This window comes from Echeneis naucrates, chromosome 2 (assembly GCF_900963305.1).
Source record: "Echeneis naucrates chromosome 2, fEcheNa1.1, whole genome shotgun sequence".
NCBI classification, from domain to species: Eukaryota; Metazoa; Chordata; class Actinopteri; order Carangiformes; family Echeneidae; genus Echeneis; species Echeneis naucrates.
This window is the reverse complement of record NC_042512.1, coordinates 396273-420839: the sequence shown is the minus strand read 5'-3', so window position 1 is coordinate 420839 and position 24567 is coordinate 396273. Positions and strand designations below refer to the sequence as shown.

General features: G+C 41.7%; 1 protein-coding gene and 8 non-coding genes across 10 annotated transcripts; 5 read left to right on the top strand and 4 right to left on the bottom strand.

The window, feature by feature from the left end:
• Positions 1-86: 86 nt before the first annotated feature.
• Positions 87-158, bottom strand: trnaa-ugc (transfer RNA alanine (anticodon UGC)). The gene has a single exon. It is a non-coding gene; the product is annotated as a tRNA-Ala (tRNA).
• A 1607-nt stretch (positions 159-1765) lies between these two features.
• On the top strand, positions 1766-1839 carry trnan-guu (transfer RNA asparagine (anticodon GUU)). The gene has a single exon. It is a non-coding gene; the product is annotated as a tRNA-Asn (tRNA).
• A 1139-nt stretch (positions 1840-2978) lies between these two features.
• trnat-agu (transfer RNA threonine (anticodon AGU)) lies at positions 2979-3052 on the bottom strand. Its single transcript has one exon. It is a non-coding gene; the product is annotated as a tRNA-Thr (tRNA).
• Positions 3053-3824: 772 nt separating this feature from the next.
• On the top strand, positions 3825-3896 carry trnae-cuc (transfer RNA glutamic acid (anticodon CUC)). The gene has a single exon. It is a non-coding gene; the product is annotated as a tRNA-Glu (tRNA).
• Positions 3897-4146: 250 nt separating this feature from the next.
• On the bottom strand, positions 4147-4218 carry trnae-uuc (transfer RNA glutamic acid (anticodon UUC)). Its single transcript has one exon. It is a non-coding gene; the product is annotated as a tRNA-Glu (tRNA).
• A 1451-nt stretch (positions 4219-5669) lies between these two features.
• On the top strand, positions 5670-5741 carry trnae-uuc (transfer RNA glutamic acid (anticodon UUC)). Its single transcript has one exon. It is a non-coding gene; the product is annotated as a tRNA-Glu (tRNA).
• Positions 5742-8962: 3221 nt separating this feature from the next.
• On the top strand, positions 8963-9036 carry trnan-guu (transfer RNA asparagine (anticodon GUU)). The gene has a single exon. It is a non-coding gene; the product is annotated as a tRNA-Asn (tRNA).
• A 489-nt stretch (positions 9037-9525) lies between these two features.
• Positions 9526-9597, top strand: trnad-guc (transfer RNA aspartic acid (anticodon GUC)). The gene has a single exon. It is a non-coding gene; the product is annotated as a tRNA-Asp (tRNA).
• A 6818-nt stretch (positions 9598-16415) lies between these two features.
• On the bottom strand, positions 16416-21685 carry LOC115053792 (NACHT, LRR and PYD domains-containing protein 1b allele 3-like). 2 transcript variants are annotated; one of them, XM_029518577.1, is made up of 9 exons: positions 21192-21685; positions 20656-20696; positions 19816-19892; positions 19269-19324; positions 18914-19128; positions 18180-18451; positions 17795-17908; positions 17463-17604; positions 16416-17239 (listed from the first exon to the last, which is right to left on the bottom strand). In XM_029518577.1, the coding sequence occupies exons 1-9, from the start codon at positions 21287-21289 to the stop codon at positions 16923-16925; spliced, it is 1332 nt and encodes a 443-aa protein (XP_029374437.1). In that variant the 5' UTR covers positions 21290-21685; the 3' UTR covers positions 16416-16922. The 2 variants fall into 2 exon arrangements, 1 of the variants encoding a protein (XP_029374437.1); XR_003841531.1 differs by having other exon boundaries at positions 17167-17239; positions 17463-17531.
• Positions 21686-24567: the final 2882 nt, after the last annotated feature.

The window sequence follows — 24567 nt, the reverse complement described above, 5'->3', positions numbered from 1 at the left end:
TTCCTACCGAAATGGCTCAGTTGGGAGAATGTTGGACTGAAAATCTAAAGGTCCCTGTGAACACACACAGAGCCTGCGTTCCATGCTGGAGATGCCAGGGATTGAACCCGGGGCCTCATACATGCAAAGCATGCGCTCTCCCACTGAGCTACATCCCCTGCATGGTGGTGTAGCTTTAGCAGTTTTTTTCCCAGACTATAGGAAGAAGAGGAGCCAGCGATCCAGAAGAAACAGGTCGCCATCCTACAGAAGATCCCCAAACTGCTCGTACAACCACAGGAGGACTCCGTGCAGACACCTCGATAGATTTGATTTGAGTAAAAAAAAAAGTGTGACATGGAACAAAAAGGTAATGGCGATTGTAGCAGTTTTTCAGACGACCCTTTTCTTGCAATAAACTTCGCTATAGTTTAGTTGACTCATCCTGACGCTCTAACGAATGCTGTAAATGAACTACGATATGTAATAAACAATTTAACTACAGAAAATGATTCTGCGACTGAGCCCCCCGTCTCTCCTCATTTCTCTGGGCTTGATTCACCTTCTCCACCGGTTGTTGGAATGCCATAGACAGGGCCATATAGCTGTTCAAGATTCAGGAGGGGGGAAACGCCGGTGTAGTTTCAGAAAAGACTAAACTGAACAGATGGAAATTTGGTGATTGACTGCTTTCACAGTCACAGACAATCTGTGTCACAATGGCCAGGCATATTGGCAACGTAACACTAAGGGCTCGTCCGCGATTTGAACCCGGGACCTGTCTCACCCTAAGCAAGAATCATACCCCTAGACCAACAAGCCATTAGCGGCAATGTCTTTGAGGGAGCAGAGGGAGCAGAGCACACAACAGTGTGCATTCTACTGTGGAGTTCATGAGAAAAATGGGAGGAGTCTTTGATCTCTCCACCACAGAGTGCACACTGTCAATGAAGCTCCAAAGACAAATGTGGTCCTGCCAGATACCTTTGAGTTCTGCAGACAGAAGCAACAACAAAACTGGAACTAATTTTCAGATGTTGCCCCTTACTTTAGTGTTCCTGGTCTGTTTTAACTACTCTCAAATGAACACTAAAGCTTTTATTTTAAACTCTTCAGCTGTTAAAACTGTCTCAGAGTGGTTAACATGAGTAACTGCAGTGAAAATAAAACTGGGCACTGAAAATGTATTCCAAAATGAACATGTAAAAAAGAAGTAGATAACCAGAGACCAAACTCCTCAACATGAAGTTGTGTGTGTGTGTGTGCATGTGAATTCATGCACATGAGTGGCATTTGGCACTCCCTGCACACGCTAGCATGTTAGCACAGCGGAGTTAGCTCAATGGGTAGGCTGCTGACTTAGCATGTATTTGTATCAATAATCTTCACAGCTGCTCTGAATGGTGACGGTGGGGCAGCCTTTGTGTTTACATCTGAGAGGGATTGAGAATAACCTTCACCTATATAACATGTGAATAACATGCACCCACCACCCAAAACAGAGAGGAGGCTTCATCAGATGGTTTTTCTTTTTGCCTTCTGCTTTCGACAGCTTTGGGTTTCCAAGATACTGTGACAGGTAAAACACCACTGCTCAGAGGTGGCTGTGCTGCAGTCTCCTTTAGCGCCGTAGGTTCAAATCTCACTCCTGACAGCCTGTGCTGTGACTCAACTTCTTTGTCTGAGGGCCCTCTTATTTTCAAAAACGACTGAGTGTTTGAGATTCAAACCAATGACCTTCTTATTGTAGGTCAACATTTAGCCTGTAACCAGGACTGGTCATCATGTCTCTGTGGCGCAATCGGTCAGCGCGTTCGGCTGTTAACTGAAAGGATGGTGGTTCGAGCCCACCCAGGGACGATTTTTGTTTAATTCACTGGTATTATAGTTCTCACATGGAAGACCGGAGGATCTTTAAGTTGATGCTCAGTTATCTCCATCTAGTGGACAGATGGTAGAAGTTGATTCCTGAAAAGAGGAAGTGACTTTTCCTCAGATCAAACTGTTGAAGGAGAACGAGCAGCTTCTTCTCTTCACATGTTTCCTCACTGACTCACTGCAGATTTTTACAGAACAACACCAACAACTAATAACTCCACAACGAGACTGTGTGACGTCACTGGAGATCAAAGGCATTTCCTGCCTTTCATTGATCTCTCACGTGACTCCCACACTCATGTTCACTTCAAATGGATGCGCACAGCTCCTCGTTAGTATAGTGGTATAGTATAGTATTTATTATTTTTGTTTTTATATATTTTATTGTATTTTACGTTGCATATGTTTACTTGTGTTGGTCTGTAGCAGCAGGGTGGGAGTGGGGGGTTAGAAATTATGGGGGAAAAGAAAAGACAGAGGGACGTTTGTTACTGTAAATTACTGTGATGAGTGCTGATTCTCTCAATTAAAAATATGTTTAAAACAAACAAACCAAATCAATTAAACGGCTTTGCTTTGTCGTGACACCGTGTTTCCCACACAGGTTCAAACACAAGCTCCTCCTTTGTTCTTCTGCTGAGTGAGACGGAGCTCTGATGTCACTCCTCAGTAAGGAAAGTCGCTATTGGCTGTCCTAATAGAATTCGGTTCATTTTATTTGATAATTGTTTATTCATTATTCTTTTTTTTTAAATGGCTTATGGTCTACAGACGTCTCCCATGACACTGGAGCCTCAAGCCAGCACCTTTGACCCACATCAAATCATGGACCTGTTGTTCCATCAGGTAATGGTTAGCACTCTGGACTTTGAATCCAATCTAGACTATGTAGTCGCTTGAAGTTGTTTGATGATGTCAGTGTTTCAGAGTTTCTGGCATAAATACAGACAGGCAGAGCCAACAAAGCATTTGAACTGATAGCTCAGACCAGCAGAGAGAACAGCATGAGGAAAAACAGAGCACCTCCGCAGATTCACTTGGACGTTGCTCACGGTCCTATCCAGGCAGGGAAGGTTTCAGCTGCTCGCTTGATACTTCTCCATCATCTAACACTCAAAACAAGGTACTGCTGGGATTTGAACCCAGGATCTCCTGTTTACTAGACAGGCGCTTTGACCAGCTAAGCCACAGCACCACTCTAATGGATAAAGATGTCCAGAGGATGTGATGATGAAATTGTAATGTGTATGTTTTGTTGTTGCTTCTGTTGGCAGAACTCAAAGGTATCTGGCAGGACCATGATTGTCATTAACAGAGTGCACTCTACTGTGGAGGTCATGAGAAAAAAGTGGGAGGAGTCTTTGATCTCTGTGATGTCATTAGAACCTTTGTGACATCACAGAATCAGCATCTCCTTTGATGGTTACTGATGGAACTTAGATTTTTACGATGAGATCAGAGGGGTGAAATGAAAAATGCCTGAATTAGCAGATTAGTTATCATTGAGAAGAAAGTAACTGGCAGTGGTGGGATTTGAACCCACCCACTGTGACAAACTCTTTTTTGTTTGTACTGTGTTTGGAGGAAGGGTTAGACAAACTTTGGGAAGAGTCATGATGGTCAAGAACTGATATTGGTGACATAATACCAAGGGCTCATCTGGGAGTTGAACACAGGCCCTCGCACACCCGAAGCGAGAATCATACCCCTAGAGCAACAAGCCTTTTACAACAGGATAATTTAAAATGTTTTACACTGCAGTCAGATGTTTTCTGAGGGGGACAACTTTTCAGTCATCAAAAATCTTGACCGGTGCATCTACTGGCACCGGATGTGCAATCAAAAGTAAAAACTAAACTATTCTGTCCAGCTACAGCTGCGTCAGGTTAAAAACCCGCTCTGATTTGAAATGCTCGCCTTTGATGGAAGTTTAGTCCATAAAAATGGTTGTATTGTCGTCCACACACTCCCTGATGGTCTAGTGGCTAGGATTCGGCACTCTCACTGCCGCGGCCCGGGTTTGATTCCCGGTCAGGGAAAGCTTTTTTTATTGAAAAATGCAGATGATTGAGCCCATAACATAAAATGTTATCATGCACCTGGGGGTTTTCCAGGTAGGAGTTTCAGCGAACTTTGAGTCTATCCCTGAACTCTGAGTATTGGATTCTAGAACAGCCACTCTGGCCGAGTGGTTAAGATGGTAAAGGTCCAAAGAGGATGTAGATCAGTGGTAGACGTTCATCAAAGTGACGGGACATGCTCGTGGTAGGTCCATTGCTGTAAAGTAAATTCCCATACCGGGAGTCGAACCCGGGCCGCCTGGGTGAAAACCAGGAATCCTGACCGCTAGACCATATGGGACTCCGAAGTGCTCAATTTAGGCTCCAGTCTCTTCGGAGACGTAGGTTCAAATCCCACCACTGCCAGTTGCCCCAGCTGTGCGGTACGCTCGACCACTGAGCTACATCCCCTGCATGGTGTGGCAGCTTTAGCAACTTTAGCTAACCAGATGGCTTCTGAGCTCCTGTGACAGCTAAAACACTTATCTGTCTGATGAAACCTTTGGGTTAAGGAGTTCAAACACAGCAAAACATACTGAATGATAAAAATGAAGATTTGAAGAAGGAGCTGAGCTTTTTCAGCTGGATGCCCCTGTTAATGCTGGATGTTCTGTTCACCATCCACTTCTCCAAAGTCCCACAGTGGAGGCTTCAAATTCACATCTCTCACAGTGTTATCATGACAAGAGAAAGAATATTTGGACAGACTAAGGTGAGCAGAACACAGCTGATGAAGGGATTCTAACCCACGCGTGCAGAGCACAATGGATTAGCAGTTTATCACCTTAACCACTCGGCCACCTCGTCATGTTTGTTGTCAAAAAGATGTGGTCTGAACGTTAGACTGATCAGTGGTTCTGCCTTGAGTGGCCTTTTGCACAGGAAGGTCAGAGAGTGTGCTGTGTCTTTTTAACACACAAACAAAGAAATGCATACTTGTGGATTCAAAAGATTATATCAGGATCCGATCTTTTCCTGTTCCATCAGGAACCATCAAAGGAGATGCTGATTCTGTGATGTCACAAAGGTTCTAATGACATCACAGAGATCAAAGACTCCTCCCACTTTTTTCTCATGACCTCCACAGTAGAGTGCACTCTGTTAATGAAGTTCAAAAGACAATCATGGTCCTGCCAGATACCTTTGAGTTCTGCAGACAGAAGCAACAACAAAACTGGAACTATTTGGACTGAACTGCACGTTTAACGTGCAAAAAGAGAAAAGACAATTGTAGAGTTCTTACCTGAGCTCCGGTGAATATTTGTTACAGGTGCTGCAGGAAAACAGAAGGTTGTTTCAAGACTCATGAGTGGCGAATTTCCAGCATTTAGTTTGCATTTAGAGCCAGGTGATCAGAATGAGGATGCAACTTTAAGGAGGAGATTGGAGTTGTTCTTTGGGTATTCAGACAGGAAGTGTCATTTATTTAGTGTCATAACATGTAGCATGATTGTTGTGCTGGACGTCAGGAGTGAAGGCAGTAACTCCAACAGTTCCAATATGATCAGGACTGTGGCAGTAAAACAAAGAAGCATGAAACCGGAACGTGTTGTGACAACAACAAACCGTTGTTAATGAAACTTATATGAATTTAACTCAACAATCTTAAACTTTATCAATGAGACACTGAACCCAGGATCTCCTGTTTACTAGACAGGCGCTTTGACCAACTAAGCCACAGCACCACTCTGATGTACAGGGATGTATTGGATGGATCTTAAAATACCCCCAACATACATGGCTGACTCGGAGTCCCATATGGTCTAGTGGTCAGGATTCCTGGTTTTCACCCAGGTGGCCTGCGTTCGACTCCCGGTATGGGAATTTACTTTACAACAATGGACCTACCACAAGCATCTCCTGTCATTTTGATGAACGTCTACCACTGATCTACATCCTCTTTGAATCTTTACCTAACCACAGAGGCTCTGAGCTACTGCAGAAGGGGAGAAGAAAAACCATCTGATGAAGCCTTCTCTCTGTTTTGGGTGGTTTATTTATTTGGGTTAAGTGTATTTTGAACAATAAAAAAAAAAAACAAAAAAACAACAAACAATAAAAAGGTTAGAAATGATGTGTTAAATAAGGAGTAGAAGAAGTCTAAACTTATCAGCTCCCTCCCTTCTCCCTGCACCCATGTTATGTTCTAATATGTTTATGACTCAACCTTAAAAATTACTGTCTGACTGTGTGAAAAATGAGGTGTGCGTCTTTTTTAATGGCATACAAGTCCTGGTGCTGATGGCTCATTGGGGTAGGGGTGTGATTCTTGCTTAGGGTGTGAGAGGCGCTGGTTCAAATCCCAGATAAGTTCATCTGTGTCCTCACAGTGATCATGGCTGCTGATTGATGTGTCTGCTGGTGGGTGTGTTGATCAGTATGTGGGGAGTGTTCATTAGCCAATCAATGACCAGTGTCAGCTGGAACATGTCACACACTGTTATGACTCTTACCAAAGTTTGTCTTCCGTGAAAACCTGTCAATCACCAAATTTCCTTCTGCTAAACACAGCACCAACCACTAAATTACTGTTCCTCTTATCCAGATACTGCAGGTAAACGCTGTAATACAGGAAGTGATGGTTTGTTTCAGTGATGAGCAGGAACTCCACTGAGAGTGAAGCTCTGCTGGGGTTTGAATGCAGGATGACCTTCCTCAAAGGTTTGAAGTGATGTGTGAGTCTGAAGAGCTGCTGCCTTTGATACATCACCTGATGATGTCACCTGATGATGTCACAATACTCACAGAATGAAACTCCTCCTTTGAAGCTGCTTTGAAGAATTTCCAAAATCACATGTGGTTCAGATGTAAACACAAAGGCTGCCCCACTGTCACCATTCAGAACAGCTGTGAAGATTATTGATCATTCATTGATTATTAATGATCAGCTCAGAACCAAACAGTGTATCTTTCATCCAAACCCTGACAGTTTCTCCACACAGGAGGTGTTTCAGGTGTCTGATGGAATAAACTGTTTCTACACAAGCTGCAGATTCCAGAGTCAGGCCGACCACAGAGGCTGTTCTCCTGATCAGACTGTTCAGTCTCAGTTTTTGGTGCTGTCTGCTTTAGTTTAGTTTATTTCCACATTAGAAATAAGAATTGCCAAGAAATGCAAAAAAATGCGATGAAATCATGGTGGAATGGGTGCGGTGTGCAGCATCCAAACTCGAATCCCATCACTGCCAATTACCCCAGCAGTGCTTCACTCTCAGTGGAGTTCCTGCTCATCACTAAAGCAAACTGATGAAAACCATCACTTCCTGTATTACAACTTTTACCTGCTGTATCTGGTCAAGAGAAACAGTCATTTAGTGGTTGGTGCTGTTTTCAGCAGATGGAAATTTGGTGATTGACCATTTTTCACAGGCAACAAACTTCAGTAAGAGTCATGATGTTCAGGCACTGATGTTGGCGACATAACATGATGGGCTTGTCTTGGATTTGAATCCAGGAACTCGCACTCTAAGTGAGAATCACACCCCTAGACCAACGGGCCATCAGCAAGAAGACAAGAAGCAACATTTGATGAAATAATACTTTTTATTGTTTATCACTTGTCAGGATCCCCGTTAGCTGTCACTGAGGCAGCAGCTACTCTTCCTGGGGTCCAAATGAAAATGCACATCTGCAGTCAAACAGGTTCAGGGAGATGCAGAGTTGGTTTGTTCATGTTAACTACCTGTTAAGACTCTACCACCCTTAAAATGAACAGAACCCTAATTAATGTCAGTGCCTGCTATTTCATGTCAAAATGGCTGCTGCAGTGGAAAAAAAGATGGAAAAAAATAACATTGTGGCCACCCTGCCAGGAGCATATTATAAATACATCACCATACCATGTTTTAGGACTGAGTATTATAACAGTAAGGAGCTGTAAATTATTTTACAGGAAGGACACCGTGGAAATGTACTGAAAACCTTGCTGCCAGTATTTTACTGTGAATTTACAGGATAATTGTTTACAGTGTAGGGGCCGCCTGACTAAAAATAAAAACAGTGCTGGGGTGGCGGGGTGCCATCCAGTGACTGTGAAGTTCATACCATATGATTAACATGTTCCAGTTTTGTTGTTGCTTCTGTCTGCAGAACTCAAAGGTATCTGGCAGGACCACATTTGTCTTTGGAGCTTCATTGACAGTGTGCACTCTGTGGTGGAGAGATCAAAGACTCCTCCCATTTTTTCTCATGAACTCCACAGTAGAATGCACACAGTTAACGTCAGACTCATCACCGTGCTGGATGAGGCCGATGAAAAAAAACAGCCTCCTTCGAGCCGGATTTGAACCAGCGACTTAAGGGGGAGCTGCTAGTGTCCATTTCTCCCACAGGGACCCACAGGCTTTAGATATGACAGTATGACTTATATGACAGTAACCTGCAGAGTGATGCTGAGGTTGTGAGTTCAAGCCTCACCTGGAGCAGCTGCTTGAGCTTTTGGAAAAAAGTTGGTATCTTGTTGAAACAAAAAAAAAAAAAGATTCTGTAATGCCACCATGACATCAAAGACTCCTCCCATTTTTTCTCATGACCTCCACCACAGAGTGCACATTCACCTCACTTTGGTCTGTCCATGTTGCAGCCTGCTGTTCTTGGTAGAATTATCCTAAAGGTCAGACTTTAGATCCATCTTGAACATTCTCGATATATCCTTGAAACCTGTTTAAGGTTAATTCAAAGGTTATCTGGATGGACTGTATCTGCTTTCAAAGCTGTTGTTAGATCTTTCTGTTTTTTCTACACAACTCCAATACCAGTTAGTCAGCAAAATATGATGAGCCAAGTCCACTGTGGCAAATAACAAAGGATTTTCTTTAGCATAAAATAAACTGTCACATTAATGTCCTGAATGTGCTGTGTGTAAATAAAAATTGAAACCCGTCATGTCAAGCCGTCTCTTATCAGTAACATCATTGGCTGGAACTCATATCAATCAGAAAAACGGCTGACAGTTTGAGATTCAAACCAACGACCTTCTTCTTGTGGGGCAACATTGAGGATAATTCCAGCTGGAACAGCAGGCTGTAACAGGAACTGGTCAACTTGTCTCTGTGGCGCAATCGGTCAGCGCGTTCGGCTGTTAACCGAAAGGATGGTGGTTCGAGCCCACCCAGGGACGATCTTTGTTTAATTCACTGGTATTATAGTTCACACATGGAAGACCGGAGGGTTTTTAAGTTGATGCTCAGTTATCTCCATCTAGTGGACAGATGGTAGAAGTTGATTCCTGAAAAGAGGAAGTGACTTTTCCTCAGATCAAACTGTTGAAGGAGAACGAGCAGCTTCTTCCTCACTGACTCACTCAACCTCTGTCTCCTGGGTTTGGATTTAGGTCTGGGTCTGGGTCTGGGTCTAAGACCAGGTGGGCCTGCTCAGAGTCTCTGTGTTGGATGTGAGCTGCTGAAATCTCTGAACACCATGACACAGATAATATCAGTCTGATGTGTCATCTGTAATCCAGATGTTGTCAGCAACAAACAGATGTTCCTGACAGAAGCTGTGCTGATGATGATTCTGGATAGAAACTGGGAGGAAATAACTTTATTCCCTTTTTGTTTTTCCACGGAGGAAGTGAAGTTACATCACGTGATGTCTCTCTCTCTCCAGTTCCTCGTTAGTATAGTGGACAGTATCTCCGCCTGTCACGCGGAAGACCGGGGTTCGATTCCCCGACGGGGAGAGCACGTGTGTTTTTCTTTAATAGCTCAGTGACAGAAGTGAACTCTCTCTGGTCAGCAACGTCCTGCTTGCAGACCGCAGTTTTATTTTGTAAACCAACCGGATTCTCTTTGCTTTAGAAAGTCCGACTTCCTGCCTGTCTCATGTAAAGACAGAACAGCAGATCTGAGTTAGTTAGATCAACTCGGAAACTACGGTGGCTGGTAAGTGCAAAACAAAATTACAAAGTGCGAAACAAATGTACATGTTGGGAAACATTTTTATCTTTTATTAAACAAAATTACACAATAAAAACACTCTTGCCACAGACAAAATAAATGTATATTTTAAAAGACAAATTTAAAAGTGGCAGAACACTTTTACAAATCCCGAAACAAATTTCCAAACGACAGAATCTTCCGGAAGGGGAATGTACCAAATGCCGGAAGTGATCCAGAAGAAGATTGACTGCGAGCTCAAAAAGTTTGTATCGGTTTGTGTGGCGGGAAAACTTTGCTGAGTGAAAGTTTGTGGCAGCATGGAGTAAATGATGTTTTGGCCGTTTTGTGGAAACAACTTGAGCCAATTTACGCGGTTGTGTTTTCCGTGCGGACGATCTGTAGAATGTTAAACGTTGATGAACGGACCAGACGGAAGGAGCACGCGCACAGGAGACATCTAATAAACAGCCGGAAAATGCTAAACAAGCTAAGTGTAGCATCGCGCTAACTAGCTGAAGCCGCTGTCAGACATGCAGTGAATTAAAGTGCACCGTTTCATTTTGCAGCCAATCGTTGTCTTCACGGAATAGCGACGCGTTTAGTTAGAATGCGTTGCTAGTTTTTATTTATTTATTTTATTTTAGGCGTATATTTATGCTAAATGCACAATTGTTGCTGATTGTTTTAGCTGCTGCTAACTTTCTGTTTTGATACGGAACTCCGTTCATTCCAGCAGAACAACCATGAACATCATATAAACAATTCATGGAGGACAGAAAGTCAAAAGAACTGTGGGCCGAAAGGAAACAGGTCCAGGTACGTGTGTGGATATATCTGTAAAATATGGAAGTAAATATGTGTGTGTGAGATGAATGATATCTTTTTGTTATTTTAGCAGATAAACATGGATTGATGGCGCCACATGGAGCTGATTTAAAAGCTCAGAGAGGGAAAACACTCCCATTATATACAGATCCGGAGGTAGCAGCACCTGATCTACTGAAGCATGATGTGAAGTTTACACGGTGCAAACATCAGCCTGCGGACTCTTCAAAGGATGATTCCTCTCCAAACGCCATCAGGTTGGAACTTCGTGGACCTGGACAACTGTTTTGGCTATCGGACGATGTGGCAGGTACTCAGACAAAAGTCCAATCTTCGAGTGAAGAGAGATGATGTGATGAATGAGAGAGCACGCAGAAGGTTTCTAAGAAGAAGCTGCTCCTCAATGGGAGCGAACTGTATGTGGCATGCAGATGGTTCTGATAAACTGGCTCTCTCAGGACGCATGGATGGATTTTTTCACCTAAAGTGCTGTGGCTCCAATGTGGACCGACAAATAACAAGAAGCCAACAGTGATCGCTGAGAATCTCCTCTCATGAGACTGAGGACTGATTGTGGCACGGAGAATGGCATTATGGCTGCCATTCAGTCTCCCCTACGCCTCCATCATGATGACTGCTGCTCTGGGCCGTCCAGCCACATGTATGGCTCATCCACGAATAAGCAGCGTGTTGAATCCTGGTGGGCCATATTTAGAAGGGGAAGGTAAGTGGCCTTCATGAAGTCATTTTATTATGACTGACCTTTCATTTGATTTTTATCTTTATGTTCTATCGCAGATGAACTCCTCTAAACATATATAATAATTGAGGCTGGGACTTTAACGCGTTCATTTCAAAGCCTTTAATGAATTAGATTTTTTTAATGGAGTCCCACTTCTACTCATAATATATATTTACTTCTGATTCTATCCGTTTCTACAGGTCTCAGTTCTGGATGGAGTTGTTTGCTGGATACTTCAACAGGAGCCATGAGCATCAGTGCCTTCTGAGATGTTGCTATGGTGATGTTGGATGAGTGTGTGAGACTGTGGAACAGTCACAGGATTCACACTTCCAGAACAGCTTCATGTCCAATGAACTGTACTGCTGACCACACAGGTAATATTGGTGATGATTGATATTTCCATGTTTGTTTTATTATTTTATCCCTTAAATGTAAATAAATAATATAAATGCTATTGATTCTATCTAACACAGATTTGGCTCCACAGACTGGATTTGAGATTGAACCAGCTGATTTGGATGCTGTTCCAGAGGCGAGCCTGTCAATAGCTCCATGTGGGGACTCAAACATGCAGGAGGACTTTGACTTTGTTATGGAGCACAAACTACAGAAGCCAGAGAACTGGGAGTCTGCAACAGAACTGTACATGAAGCTGAAAGAAACTGCTCAGCTGTGAGTCAGTGACAAAGGGAATTTTCCCTTCCTGCATTATCAAGTGCTTACTCATTGGGGTTTCTGTCCTATTTCTATTTTATTTATTTATTTTTTAAATTAATTTTTAAATATACACGTCAAGAGCCATGAGATGACTGTGCTGTGATTTGGTATTAGACAAGTAACACAGAATTGAATCAAATATTGCCATGACTGAGAAACATGCAATTTTTCTGTTTTAAAATAGTTTGGAAAAAACTCATAACCAATCTATCACAGATGCAATCAGAAGGTAATATTTGCAATTTTTTATTGTTTGTAAACATAACATTTGCATTCCCATTGTTTCATTTCTTCAGATGAACAGGTACCAGAATCATTTGGAAACATCACAAGGAAAAGTCAACGACAAGCTATGAAATCTGATTTGGAGTGGTGGAACACTGCAGTCTGTCTGTGGTCAGTGTCACAGCTTCATTTTTCCTGAGTTTGAAATCAATTGATAAAAATTATAGCAAAGTAATGAGTCCTATATTTTTGTAAGTATGGAATACAAAACCTCTTGAAATAATGTGTTTTGTCTGAAACTTAACGGTGAAAATCTGAACTGTGAGGGAAAACAAAAAAAAACACCTTTTCAGAGTCTGGTCTCGAGGGGTGATCCAGTTACCAATTACAAGTTACAGTTACAAGTCACAGTGTGTGAATCTAGGAGTGCTAATTTCAATGTGTTTGAACATGTATTGGGAACTGGGAATGGAGAGTCATCCAGGAACTCTATTCTTGGCGATGGTTCCAATCCGGACGGGGGAGGTGAAGTCAGCCCAGTTGCAAACATCAAAACATCCTCCAGAGACACAGCAGCCTGACCTTCTGCAAAGAAAAACCTTCAGTTACATCTTGGCAATGTATTTTCTCAGCAAATTATAAAATTTTGTGATTTCCAAACCTTCACAATCAAAGACAGTCCACCCAGTAGCCCAAAATTTGACTTTCTTTAAGTCTCCTGTTACTTCCTGATGGACTGAGGTCAGGTTTGAAGAGTCTCAAGTTCCAGACCAGTGAGTGTCTTTTCAGAGTGGCACAGGACAGGGGCCAGCAAAGTAGGCTGTTGCTGCAGTGCAGTCAGAAACTGAAGAGCTGAAAGACCATCTTTGAATCTAAAAAGTCACCACAAACATTGTTTCACATTTAAATGACCTAAAGAAACTTCAATGTTTTCTGAAATGACTATCCACCCAAACATATAGAAATGAGTAAAAATGGTTGTGTGTTGAACATTACTGATTTAAAGAACTCTGTGTCTTGCTTTGCACTTGGCAGGCTAATTGTTACTCTACAGACTGCAAGAATTACGCACACAAACACAAGACTGGAATGACATGAGCACCTTTTGATTGGCATAAGACAGAGGAAGGGGAGACAGACATCACACAGCAATTATACTAAACTAAGGCACACATTCTGACACACTGACTCAGAGCTAAAGAATATACATTCTTAATAAACCACGGCGGGGGATGATGAGGCATTTCAGACTAAAATATCTGAAACACAAAAAAATAAAAATCACATTACAAATATGATCTTACCTGTCAATTACAGATGAGTAGCGGTCAATAATGTACCATCGGAGGGAGTCTGACATGATTTCTTTCTTTTCTTCAACAGTAGCAACACGTCTCAGACAGCCTGCTGTCTGTAACATTGTGCTGCGTCTCATGATGCATTCTCACAGAGCATCCACTGAAGAAACATTCTCAATCTGAGATGAAACACGTTTTTGAAAAATAGTTCAAGCAACAAAGCGTATGTCATGTGACATAGAAAGTTAATGATCATTAACCATTAGTATTGTTTACATCTAACCCTGTTCATACCATTTGCATTGTACACCAAGAACTGATGTCCTTCTGGTCCATCAGAAATGGGCCGGTCTTTCAGATGTTTCATCAGTAGAGTTAAAGACTCTCGTCTCGGCCCACCTGTGTCAATTCCTTCTTCCAAAACAGCATCATCTGTGAATTTTACCAGCATGTCACAGGTTTCAGAATATGTTGAACATCTTACAAATGCAAATATCTTTCCCATGTAATCAATAAATTAAAATTAAATTAAGTGAGTCACTGTTGTTTTTTTACTTACCCGTAGCAAGTACTCCTGACTGGATTTGTTTCAGGTGGATCCAGATCCTCAGTGTCAGATATTACTGTCTGAAAAACAAATGAAAATGTCTGAAACAACACACTGAAAGCAAAGAACATCAGGCTGCTATAATCTGCCTTAATACCTGTCCAGGCTGAGCTGTGGATGAATCTCTGAAACATGATAAAATTGATAAACTGATGAACTTTATGATACAGAGTATAACAGAGCTTTGAGTAACATTTAGAGGTAGAGAGGAACCATAAGATTTATAAATAAGAGATTATTTTGTTATAAATGATATTACATGTATGGTATTTTCTCCCACATGTTCATCACAATCACATCAACAACTTAAAGACAAATGACTTCTTCTGTAAAAACTAATACCTACCCTTTATCTTCAGGTTTGCGTTTGGGAGAACTGTGTTTTTTTTGGTTCAAAAACCTGAGAAGAAAAGCACACAATTGTCAGCAACTTTAAACAGCTTCCATTATTGTTCCCTCACCACATACAGTATATATCAATGGTGAAAGGTTATCAGGGTGTCTGACTGGAATAGTAAATGCCAAATAATCAAGACTTGGTTCTTAGACTTAATACTTTAAACCAAATGCATATCCTGTCCATAAAAAAAAAAAAAAAAAAAAAAAAAAAAACTGAATCAAAGTACAAAATGTAAAAATGAACGTACCACAGTTTCAGCTGCATTGAATTCAGCTGTGCTCCTCGATGTGATGACAATTTCAGAATCAGAGTCTGATGTATCAACCTCTGTAGTAAAAACAAACACATTATTAATTATGCTACATCAGAATGAATAAATATGTAAAAATATTGAATGAAGAGATCCACAAACCTCCTCTAAAGTGTGTTTCTAGGCAAATGAAAAAAGTGCCTTTCCTATTTCCTTTTTATATTCTGCCAGTTTGAATGGGCTTTCTGACCCAGGCACATGGAGCACCTCTGAACAGTCTGGATACAAAAGAAGGTCTGCTCCTTCATCCATCTTCTTGTTAAAGGTTCTCATTTCTTGGACAGCTTGCTTCAGTAGATCAGGTGCTGCTACCTCCGGATCTGTATATAATGGGAGTGTTTTCCCTCTCTGAGCTTTTAAATCAGCTCCATGTGGCGCCATCAATCCATGTTTATCTGCTAAAATAACAAAAAGATATCATTCATTTCACACACACACACACACACACATATTTACTTCCATATTTTACAGATATATCCACACACGTACCTGGACCTGTTTCCTTTCGGCCCACAGTTCTTTTGACTTTGACTTTCTGTCCTCCATGAATTGTTTATATGATGTTCATGGTTGTTCTGCTGGAATGAACGGAGTTCCGTCTCAAAACAGAAAGTTAGCAGCAGCTAAAACAATCAGCAACAGTTGTGGATTTAGCATAACTGTAAGCCTAAAATGAAAATATAAAAACCAACAACACATACTAACTAAACGTGTTGCTATTCCGTGAAGACAACGATTGGCTGCTAAATGAAACGGTGCACTTTAATTCACTGCATGTCTGACAGCGGCTTCAGCTAGTTAGCGCGATGCTACACTTAGCTTGTTTAGCATTTTCCGGCTGTTTATTAGATGTCTCTTGTGCGCGTGCTCCTTCCGTCTGGTCCGTTCATCAACGTTAAACATTCTACAGATCGTCCGCACGGAAAACACAACCGCGTAAATTGGCTCAAATTGTTTCCACAAAACGGCCAAAACATCATTTACTCCATGCTGCCATAAACTTTCACTCCGCAAAGTTTTCCCGCCACACAAACCGATACAAACTTTTTGAGCTCACAGTCAATCTTCTTCTGGATCACTTCCGGCATTTGGTACATTCCCCTTCCGGAAGATTCTGTCGTTTGGAAAAGTGTTCTGCCACTTGTAAACTAGTTTTCTAAAATGTACATTTGTTTTGTCCGTGTTAAAAGTGTTTATGGTAATTTTGTTTTAATAAAATGTAAAAACGTTTCCCAACATGTAAATTTGTTTGACGCTTTGTAAAATCTTTTCGCACTTTGTATTTTTGTTTTGTACTTATCGGCCACCGTACCATTCTGATGTAAAACTGATGGAACGAGTTAAAGAGGATTTTTCGACTCCTCTCCACTTCAGCTGTGAACATTCAGTCCAATACACATCCATCATAAAGTCAGAAACAGCAGAAATGAGTACGAGGTTTAAACTGTTTGATTTCAGAAAGTGGACAAGATTTTTAAAAGTTGAACACAAGTTTAATAGTTGAAGGTTTTGTGAACATTTTAAAGTTTGAATGGAGTCTCTAGTTGAAAGTATGCAGAAGGAGATCAAAGATGAAAAAGCATGAAGAGCGTTTGAAGATTTGTCTCATTCATTAAAAATGTAAAAAATAAATAAACCTATAAAAAGTTAAATATAAAAAAAATATAAAAGTGAAAAGGCTGAAAAGTCTCAGCAATCATGTCCTGAATTAGCTGAACATTTTGATATCAGTATGCTGTCGATGGCAGCCTGCTGTTGATCTGACTGAACAATAACTGGTCCTGTTTTGGACCTTTATTTTTCCTTTAAAAACGGCTCCCAACAGTAAACACAGACACATTTTAACATATAAAAATGTTAGAAAATAAATCCCAGGGCCCAAAGTACTGTGGGATCAGGCGGAGACCTCTGTTCTTAAATACTTAAGAAAAGAGACTTTAGAGCAAAACTTTGCATGTTAATATTTCCATCCATATTCAGAGTCTTTGTGTCTTTGGCTTCATCTTAATGAGAGCTCTCTGGAAACACATGGATCCAGCTGACAGAGAGCAGCAATCAGAAATGAGCTGGCTTCGCTTCCCTTTCTTCTCACTGAGTCAATCACATCTCTGGCTTTATCTGCTGTGGATTTTGTTCTGGCCGACTTCATTTCTTCATCACTGAAAACACCACGCTCAAGCAGTTTATCCAGAAGCTGGTTGAGAACAGTGTCAGACACTCTCTGAATGAATTCTGCCCGAGCGAGGAGCAGCCTCTCTTCTGCCTGAAGGCTGTCGTCAGCTGGGAGGCTGCTTTGACCAGTTCCCCTTTTTGGACCTAACATGAAGCCAGATGAAAGACTGTTTAATAATCACCAATAACAACCAGCACTTTAAGACATTGTTGGGATCTTTGTTGAAACTTTGTCCAATTCAGACAGTGCAACAGCAATGACTGTGTACCTTTATTTCATGTCAAATGACATTTTTTTGGCCTCAAACTTCATTTAGTGTGAGACACTTTTTCATATATTTTAAATAAAGGAAGATTAAATTTTTACTTGGCAGAAGGACTTTGCATTTCCACACTTCTGTTCCGTCTTCATCTTTGACCATCACAGTCAGTGTCTCTGTGTTTGGAGTCAGGAAAACCATAAATGTAGGAGGGAAATTTGGCCCATAATTTAAGTAAAACTCAGCAAACTGCAAAAGATGAGACAAAACAGAGGAAGAAAATGTTTATCTACTAAATCCACTACTCGTTCTACGACAGTGATTCTACAGCAAAGTGACTAGATGAAATGATTTCAAACAGTGACACAGCTCTCAGAGGAATAGGACGACAGTTTTATGGTTTTGATATCTGTTAGAAGTGTATGGAGGTTTGACTCACCTCAGGCTGTATTTCAAATTCCTCTGAAGCAGAGAGGACACTGTATCTTTGGTCAACTATCAGTTTGCAGGCAGAAGGGAGCGTGATGTGATCAGCCTTTTGTTGTTCAGAAACCTTCAGCAGCAAGACATAGTGTTAGCGCTGGAAGAGTAAACTCATTTTGAAAAACACACATAAAGATCCTGATCTAAAGCTCCATTCTGTACTGTTTGATTATTTGGACTCATTAAGCTGCTGTTTGTGACACATGCTGAACTGGCAGGCAGAAATTAACACCAACAGAAGAGATTTAAAGGTTAACAGTTCAGATGTCAAGTTTCCAAGAGTCCCAGTATGAGAATGTTTGATGAAGTTTGATAGTTAAAGTCACTGAAACAAACTTTACCTCAGACAAAGGGAGGTTGCTTGGCAGGAGAAACACATCCAGTATTTGAATGCCTCTGTCCGGAGGTCGGAGGAACAGGAGAACTTGGGCACAAATAGGTTTCTTGTTGTTGAATAACCTCTGTAGCATCTCTCCCAACCAGACGAGGCCAAAGGCAGAAAGATGAGAGACTTTGACAATCACATGAGTGTGTGTGATCTCCAGAGGTTTGAGGAAGCTCATTCCATCATCAGTGACGTGGACGACAGACAGCAGACCTTCAGAGGGCAGAGCTGGGAAACAGAGACACGTTCTATAAAATGATAGGGATGGTCTTATTCTATATCCAGGACAGGAAGAGCTGTGTGTCTTTGTGATGTTCAAGCCTTCGTTAGTTTCCCAAAATCCAAACTAGTCTTCTTGAAGTGATATCAATGTGTGATTGATATCACACATCTGACAACATCAACTTGCTATAGAAATATCTCATCCTTTGATCTATATGTTAGAAAAGTCTTTCTTTTCCACCATTTTACCAAAGGAAAACTTTCATTGCTTTATTAACTATTAAACTCTTCAGAGTGCCTTAGTGAGGTATGTTGAGTCAGTGGACTGTGACTGTAACATTGTCAGGCTGAGATTGAAGTTCAAAATAAAACTAACTCTGACAAAGTCTGAATGGGAACTGTGGCATCACAGCAGGGATGTTAAAGCAGATAACACATCACTGTAAAAAGCACTAATCTCTATCTCACCATCTTCTGCCTCACAGTGTGGGAGGTGGAGCTCACAGACAGCGTCCTCAGGACAGTGGATATTGAACAGCGGCCCAGCAGCCATCTTGCCAGCTGATTGGAGGAGGCTTTCATCCCACTGGACAGTGCTGTAGAGGAGCTCCGCCTCCTGATCAACAACAAACACCAGTCCAGTGAAAGAACACTGGAACATACCTGGACCAGGACACCTGAACCTGCAGGACACAGAAGGTAGAATGAGCCGACACACAAACACCATATAACTGTCTAAGAGGAGCACACTGAGCATGAAGGGGAAGAGGAGGAACCATCCATGAGACCACCAACACTGCAGAGATGGCATCAGCTGAATTACCTGTATGACACTTTGGTAGATTCAGTTTTCAGTTCAGGTGTGAAGCTCTGTGGAGACTGTGGTCCAGAAAGAAACATCATCAGTTTGACTGGAAATAACCAACACACAGGTCAATCTGAACTGAAGCACAGAAGCAGCAGCCATGTTGGAAATCAGACGGTAGAACTGATCAGACAGAAATCTAACTGTTCATCTGAAAGCCAGACTGCTGATCAATCAGCTGATTGATCGTGACGTAAAAAAAGGTGTTTGTCCAGATTTTAAAGAGCTCCAGATGACGGATTAAGGGAACAAACTGGACTGAAACTTTACGTGTCTCCATCTTCAGTCTTATTTTGATCTAACTCAGAAACTCCTCATCTACCACTCAAAATGAAAAATTTAAACAATAGTTTCAGTTTTTGTCCTTTTCTCTTTCTCTGCCCAAAGAGATTAAATCATTGCCAGTTGAAGGAAATATTGGTTTAATATTTGTTCTCCATTTCCTGCCGTGTGCCGAAGCTCCAAATCAGTCTGAAGCATCAGGAAAAAATGTTTGACCTCTCACCTTGTCCAGCTTTGTGTCCTCTGACATATCCATCTTTGTCTCAGCTGTTATTGGACTCTGTTTGACATCAGAGTCACCTGATGGGAGGAGAAGACACAGCAGATGGCAGAAATCAGTTTTTGCTCACATCCTCAGACTCAGATCTGATGACGGAGGAAACTGTAGAGTCCTGCAGCAGCAGCTCAAAACCTTCTGTCATCCCTTTTCTCTCAGATGATCCTGGTTTTCTATTGGCTGTGTACCAATCTGAGGGGGCGGGTCCAAAAATCTGCTGAGTGGGCTCAGTCTGTAGCTGTCTATTCAGTGAAAGTCACCTGTTGTATTTATAGACTGACTGACAAAAAGCTGCTGTGCTGTAGAAAGTGAAATTAAAATCAATCTGGGATTAGCTCTGTGTGGTTTAACAGATAAGATAACTCCATAGAACTAAATGATCCAGAAATATCCTGCATACAATAATCACCATGTTTACTGAAAGTAACCATGTTCATCTGTTATATCTTACATGAAATTAAAAACCTCCAAACATTAAAATAAATCTGAAATAATATGGTTCTGTAACCTTTAGCTGAAATTTGTCTGAGACTTTTAATGTAAACAACTTAAATATATAAAACGATCAAGCAACATGTAGTATAATATTATTAAAATATTGAAAGAAGTACGAACAAGCTCACAGTATTTAACTTAAATATGATCATGTGATCAGGCCCAGGTGGCCATGTGGCCCAAACATGTTCAGACTTTAAGGACCCAGGTTCCCCAAAAGTCTGCTGTTGAAACGTAATGTATAAAGATCTTGATGAAGAGAGCACAGTCTCTCATAGGTTCAGTACTCACAGGTTTTCTCTGTAGAAGCTTTAATCACTTTGTCACTGAACCTGCAGACAAAAACAACCACAACAGTGAGAGGAACATACTGAGGTTCTGTCAGAGTTAGTTTATTAAAAACAGACGGTGATGATCCAACATCAGTCTCAGCAGATAAATATAAACTAATCCTATATAAATTAATCTGATTAGTCTGAATATTATTAACCTCCTGGTGTCCACATATGAGGCCATTATACTTCCACTTAGTGCTGGCAGAAGAGTATAATACATTTCATAATACGTTAGATTCATACGACCAACAACACACCCGAAAGAGAAATTAAAAATGCGTTCCATGCAAGAGTTATTGTTTTAGGAGGTCTTTTTTCTTAAAATAGATAGGTGTCCTGTGGTTCACTTTAATATTACTAATTATTATTAACATTCTGGGAACCAATATTTGAGAACCAATCAATGCTGAGCAGGAATCATCATGGAAAGCAGCTCTGCAGCAGGCTGGGTTTAAAGGTTCTGTAGTGTCGGGGTTATCATGCTTGCCTCACACGGTAAACTTCCTTGGTTCGAAATGGGGCAGGAACACCTTTGTTTGGCAGCAGTGGCTCAGTGTGTTGGGGCTTGTTTCATTCCCCAGCCCAGACATCAAGATGTGGAGTGTGGAATGGTGGTCCGGGGGATGGACTCTTTTTCAATTTTCAAGACCGGGCTTAAAACTTTCCTGTATGACAGAGCTTATAGTTAAAAACAAAGTCCATCTACTGTTTAGCTATGCTGCTATAGGCCTCGACTACTGGGGGAAGGACTGAGCAACTTTCTCTCTCTCTGTCTCTCTTTCCCCCTCTCCATACCCTTCGCATGTGCCGACATACTATTAACCATGTCTCTCCGAAATCCCTGTTTCTCCCAGTTCCCAGCATGTGTAACTATTTACTAACCATGCTTTCCCGAAATCTCTGTCTCTCCCAGTTCCTGTCCTCTCTCACCCTGTCCTCATCCTGCAGGTGGTGAATCATCGCTACCTCACGTTCCTGCAACGCCTGCTGCTCCCATATTTCTATGAACTTCATACAGCATCATATGTTCCTGCCTACACCTTTGTTGAATATCCTCTCTCTCTCCCTGAATCCACAGTGGAGATAAAGAGCTGAGTCATGAAGGTTCATCACTTTACTGATGATTTACTGAAGGTCCATTTAAACAGAGAGACTCAGACAGACAGACAGACAGACAGACAGACAGACAGACAGGATTCTGGTCTGCAGAAAGACCACATGGTGACAGTGTGATGAAAGAAGATCAGTGATGTGCAGCTTTCAGTCAGACTGATCTCAGAGCTGTGACAGATGAACCTGATCAGAGAACAAACAGTCTCAGCTCAGATCTGACAGTCTGATGGACGAGGACCAGAATCTGAACATCTCTGAGTTCTTCAGCTGGAATCTGCTTCATTTGATTGTCACATGATCACAACAGTCCTCTGACTGTTTTCTCTCTGTTTCTGTTCTCCTCTCACAGCTTCACTGAGGAGTTTGAAGGTTCACAGGAAACACTGAGTCTTTGCTCTGATACTGGATTTAAACAATATTACTGAAAGGAACATGAACTGTGTCCAACTGTACTGACCTCAGAGTCTCCAGTCTGAAGTCTAGACTCTTCACAAGATCAGAAAGATCCTTCAGGTCTGAATCCTGCAGGTTGTTCTGACTCAGGTCCAGTTCTCTGAGATGGGAGGGGTTGGACTTCAGAGCTGAGACCAGAGACGTACAGCTGATTTCTGACAAACTGCAGTCCTTCAACCTGAGTAAAGAATAAAAGATGTCACTTTGGGAAGTTCCTGTTCAGAGCTAAAGGTTTAGAAAGTAGAAAGTAGAAGTTTAGGAAATGAAAATCAGCTGAGAAGTCAGCTGCTTCCATCAAGATGTACTGACTCCACGTCTTAAACTCTACCAGCTCCACCTGTGGCTCCATCTGTACAAACTCATGTTCATTCGAGATTCTACTAAACATCCTCAAGTTTTCAAAGACAACAAACATGTCAGACTGGACTCTGGAGAAAAGTCAACACATGGTTCACAACATCTGGAACATTTTCATTTCACTCAGAGGTGACCAAGTTTAACAAACATGCTGAGTTTGGTCTGAATCTCTCAGTCAGTCTGCTTTAGTCACATGACTTTATAGTCATGTTGGAACAAGAAAACACTGAATACACATTTGTTCATGTCAGCGTGGAAAAATGTTTCCTGTCATTGAAAAACTGAAGATTTTTTCTTTTTTTCCTCAAGTTTTAAATCTGTAGTTCAACATTTGTCTGCCACACTGACTGGACTAAACCAGAGAAGAAGAAAACAGTCGTCAGCATGAAGATCCTCAGTGATAATCAGTATAATATCAGCCTGATGTCTGACCTCAGAGTCTCCAGTCTGCAGTGAGGACGCTTCAGAAAACCACACAGATCCTTCAGTCCTGAATCCTGCAGGTAGTTCAGACTCAGGTTCAGTTCTCTGAGATGGGAGGGGTTGGACTTCAGAGCTGAGACCAGAGAAGAACAGCTGATCTCTGACAAACTGCAGCTCTCCAACCTGAGTGAAGAATAAAAAATTAAGATCAAATCATGAATAACCAATTAGAAATGTCCTCAATGATCTTTATGTTATTGTGGGTCATCATCATGTCTCTGCACACATCATCCAAACAACAACACAACATTCAAACTACAGCAGGTCCAGTCAGTGAACTGACCTCAGAGTCTCCAGTCCACAGTTTGGACTCTCCAGTCCAGCACACACCAGCTTCAGTCCTGAATCCTCTATGTGGTTCTGACTCAGGTCCAGGTCTCTCAGATGGGAGGGGTTGGACTTAAGAGCTGAGGCCACAATGTCACACTCAGTCTCTGAGAGTCCACAACCAACAAGTCTGTGATGACACATATTACACAACATGTCCCTGTGAAAAAGGGAACTACATATTCATCTGGAGGGTTTGAGGACTAAAGACTATCTATTGTTTTGATTTTCATTGACTTGAGCTCAGTGAACAGTGAAGCTGGTGAAGATGATCAGTCACTGATACCTGCTGATGTCATCAGTCTTTAGGATTTCCACTAGAAACACAACTAAGTGAATATTTATCTCTGGCAGCATTTGAACCATCTGACAACAAACAGCTGACAGTGAAACACCATCTGAATCAGATTGGATTTTAACACATCAGAAGGATTGATGAGAATGAGAGTGGACTCACCGAGCCTTCCTGCAGTTCCTCACAGCTGGGATCAGTCTCCGTCGTCCCTCCTTTGATGTCTTGTACTTCTTCAGGTCTAACTCATCCAGAACATCCTCTGACATCTGTAGCATGTAGGCCAGACCTGAGCAGTGGATCAGGGAGAGTTTCTTCTTTGATCTGATCTCTGACTTCAGGAACTCCTGGACCTCCTGATAAACTGAGTGATCCTTCAGCTCCATCAGACAGTGAAAGATGTTGATTCTTTTGTCAGGAGACATGTTCATCCTCATCCTCTTCAGTTTGTTGGTGGCTCTCTGGATGGTCTCTGGTTTGGTTTCTGTCTGACCCAGCAAACCTCCTAAGAGTCTCTGGTTGGACTGTAGAGAGAGACCATGAAGGAAGCGGACAAACAGGTCCAGGTGACCATTTTTACTTTTAAGGGATTTCTTCAGGACTGCCATCAGAAAGTCCTCCAGGGCTGAATCTTGCTGTTTTCTTCCCAGGAAGTTGTCCAGGACCTCCTTGTTCCTGTTGGTGTGACAGTGGAACATGTAGACTGCAGCCAGAAACTCCTGAACACTCAGATGAACAAAGCAGTAGACTGTTTTCTGGAAGATCACACTCTCTGCTTTGAAGATCTCAGTACAGAGTCCTGAGTACACCGAGGCCTCTGTGACATCAAGACCACACTGCTCC

Excerpts from the sequence above, each read along its gene's own strand:
- LOC115053792 (XM_029518577.1), bottom strand. The coding sequence starts at position 21,289 with ATGTCTGGGCTGGGGAATGAAACAAGCCCCAACACACTGAGCCACTGC. Across the intron at positions 20,697-21,191 it reads GAACCAAGGAAGTTTACCGT|GTTCAGTGACAAAGTGATTA; the intron begins GTGAGGCAAGCA and ends TTTTGTCTGCAG. Across the intron at positions 19,129-19,268 it reads TCTACCAAAGTGTCATACAG|GTTCAGGTGTCCTGGTCCAG; the intron begins GTAATTCAGCTG and ends TGTGTCCTGCAG.